General features: G+C 32.8%; 1 protein-coding gene across 1 annotated transcript in view; it reads right to left on the bottom strand.

Moving 5' to 3' along the window:
* wdr27 (WD repeat domain 27) overlaps positions 1-2,167 on the bottom strand; it is a 38,331-nt gene extending 36,164 nt beyond the window's left edge. Inside the window, exons 1-5 of the mRNA XM_014983166.2 lie at positions 1,548-2,167; positions 1,264-1,405; positions 925-1,049; positions 461-574; positions 330-381 (exon numbers count right to left, since the gene is read on the bottom strand). Of these exons, the coding sequence (XP_014838652.2) occupies positions 330-381; positions 461-574; positions 925-1,049; positions 1,264-1,405; positions 1,548-1,685 (571 nt within the window). The 5' untranslated portion in view covers positions 1,686-2,167. The remainder of the gene's footprint in view (positions 1-329; positions 382-460; positions 575-924; positions 1,050-1,263; positions 1,406-1,547) is intronic.
* Positions 2,168-3,327: the final 1,160 nt, after the last annotated feature.

Genomic DNA, 3,327 nt, shown 5'->3' on the forward strand with positions numbered 1-3,327 from the left:
TTACTTCAGTCATATTGGAGGGTTGAACAGCTTGCTTCCCATCATGTCACAGAATTGCAATAGGATTTAAGCCATACTTGAATAAATAAGTCCCCCATTTTAATTAAATTGCTAAAATAAAATAACAGCCTTGTAACTTACAGAGTCAACTGAACAATGAGTCAAAATTCTAAAAATGATTTCTATTCATATCATACCATTTTTTTTCATTATGGACAGAAATACATAATAGAATATTATGCAAGAATAAATATTATATTATTATATATTACCAGCCTATTAATTTAGGATAATTAATTTTCTCCAGATATCACAGAAATGTATGTTACCTCCAAGGACAAAGGATTGGTAGAAAACAGCACCAGTTTTTAAATCCCAAACCTGGAAAAAAAAAAAAAAATCAGGTAAAGTCATCTTTAACAAATGGTACATGTATACATGCATAGTTACGCATAAACACCTTAAAAGTCCGATCCTCTGAGGTGCTGACAAGAATATTTGTGTTCCATGGACAGAACTCTGTAGATGTTAAAAATCCAAGATGGCCATTTAATGTGCAAATCACTTCTTGTTTCTGATGTAGGAGACAACAGCCAAAATCAGATTTGAAGCAATAATATGCAGCTTTTAAAAGTTGGATGTAAAGATTAATTGTATACCAGCGACATTCAACACATGGAACATTTGTCTTTTAAATAGAGATAAGTGCCTTTCCCAAACTTTTATTTATTACAATAGTTGTAAAACTAAACATTAATTCAGAGCAAAGTGAGCAAGATGTTCATGGGACATAACAGTAATATGAGTTATGTAAGAAAATTTGGCATCTTAAAAACACATAACTATTCAGCTATTAGCTATGTTAAATCAATAGTAATTTTAATAATTGCCATTAAAATATTATTTGTGTCCACACTGATGTACCTTTGAATTGAGAACATAAATAGTTGTTCCTGAGCAGACAGCTACCAGTTCATCATTGGAACAGAATGAGAGATGCACAACATTCCCCAGTAAAGTGCCGATCACTGTTCCAGCAGCAAGTTTACCTGCACACAAACTTATTTAGTTTATTTAAACTGAAAATTTGGGAAGTCTAAGACCACAGAAGACACAACAGAAAAAATATGGCTGTATAAACTACTAAACAGATTTGTGAAAGAACAGAATATTTTGTGAAAAATCGATAGGCTAGCATTACAGAAGCTACAAGAAAATATGACAGAACTGCACTGCAGACACTTATGTACACAGAACTTTTACCCTCTTCTGTTCTTTTCTGACATGCCTCAATATCCCAAATTATAATATATTCAGAAGAGGCAGAACATAAGGTAACAGGACTGCTTCTTTTTCCGAAAGTCATGGCACTGATGTCACCATGGTGACCTGTTAGTAGCAGTGGCTGTAAAGAAGAATACAAGATTTTTATACAGATATATAAACTGCATACATAACATTTATGTTCTAAGTCACAGCCGTATCAATATAACTAAGTTGTTTGAATTAAATTCCTCTTGCACATAATAAACGAAATGTGAACAAACCTTTTGTTGTGTCTTCTTATTGCTGTAAATGAGCACATTCTTGCCCTGGTGAGGAATACCACAGTAACGGTCACAGCATGCGAGCTGTTGGTGAGACAGGAGTATATCACACGTAAAACTCAACTTTTCCTTAATCATTTTCAGCCTCGCTCTTGTGTTTCGGAGATGTATTTTTCGGTTAAAGTCATTTAAATTGAAGATAGCATTTTTGTTGGGTAGAGGTTTTGAGAGTTCAAGGAAGAGACATTGAGCGTTGCTAAGACACGCGTCCGCAACGAAAGATCGTCTAGGTAAGAAAACGTTTACTTACGTCAGGCGTCCTTGTGGATTGATTATTTCGTATTCTTTAAACTATAAATTCTTATCATTTTATAAAGGCATTTACGTGATGTTTATAACGTAGTCCACTATAATAATTTATTTTGCGTATGCATTATACTTTATGTTAACCTTGTTTGAAAATACTGTCAAAGTGATACATCTTTTAATCACATCTATACTTGTAGTTCCTTGTTTGACCACAAGATGGCAGCAACTGTTCATTGTTTACTTTATAGATTTATATAAGAGATCAGTGGCTGCGAACGAACTCTGCTACTGTTCGCCACAAAAAAAAATATATATATATAAAAAAAAAAAAAAAAAAAAAAAAATATATATATATATATATATATATATATATATATATATATATATATATATATATATATATATATATATATATATCGAAAAATGTTTCTATATAAATACATTTTATAGATGGTTGTTGTTTACTTACTGTATGAAAACGTACACTACTTTGGCTAAATACCTATTTAGAAATGTGTTGAGATTTTTCATTTCGTTTGTATCAGACAAACAACTTTGTATAATGATTTTAAAAAAATACACATTTCCGTAGCTTAAAAGACATCGGAGGACACGCTCTTAAGTAGATCATCCTGTTTGAAATGGCTAAAGGGCTAATTAAGCTCGGATAGAGAGAGGGGTACTGGGAAGCGTAGTTCATGTGGAAGCAGGCGGATATGACGCACGTATTGTGTAGCCGGTGTCGGGCCTGCCGGTGTTGTGCTGAAAAGAGTACTCATGTTAAACTAAGCACTTCATTGTCGTCCGCTATGCTGTGAGTGGAAAGTTATTTTTGGAAAAAATCGCAAGCGGGTTTTTTTTATTATTAAACTTTATTTTAAGATCAAATTGAAAAGAGAAAAAAACAATATGTAATAATAATAATAATAAAAATTAAATTAAAAAAAGCAGTATCGTGATGTCGGAATCTCGCCGTGCAGTCGGAAGCACTTTTCCACGCTTTTAGATTAAAATATCATTATCAACTAATTATTCATCGCCGTACACGTGTACATAGAAGTCAACACTGTAAACAATGTAGCAAATATATAAAACGTAAACATAAATGAGGTGATATATAAATTATTTACTATATTATTCAAATACATTTACATACACATATAACCACCATATAATTAGTGCGTGTGAGCGTTCAGGGTGTTAATTGCTTTTGGAAATGTAATTTATAGAGGCAAACTGAAATTACAGGTCATGCATTCTGGCATTATGAATAAAGTGTATTTTTATTCATAATTTCGTGATTCCGAAATAGACTTAAATGAAAAATGTTAACCTCGCCTGAGCACAGCTCAGTTTGGCACTTTTGACTTTAAATGGTATGAAACGGGCCTTCCTGGTTCTTTTTCTAGCAGGGTCGCATTTTTCGACGAAACACCAATAGCCAGGTTTCGTCTGCAGTGAGCGTTGCAGT

The sequence above is a fragment of the Poecilia mexicana genome, unplaced genomic scaffold, assembly GCF_051168715.1.
Source record: "Poecilia mexicana isolate PSO_F unplaced genomic scaffold, ASM5116871v1 scaffold_15, whole genome shotgun sequence".
NCBI lineage: Eukaryota > Metazoa > Chordata > Actinopteri > Cyprinodontiformes > Poeciliidae > Poecilia > Poecilia mexicana.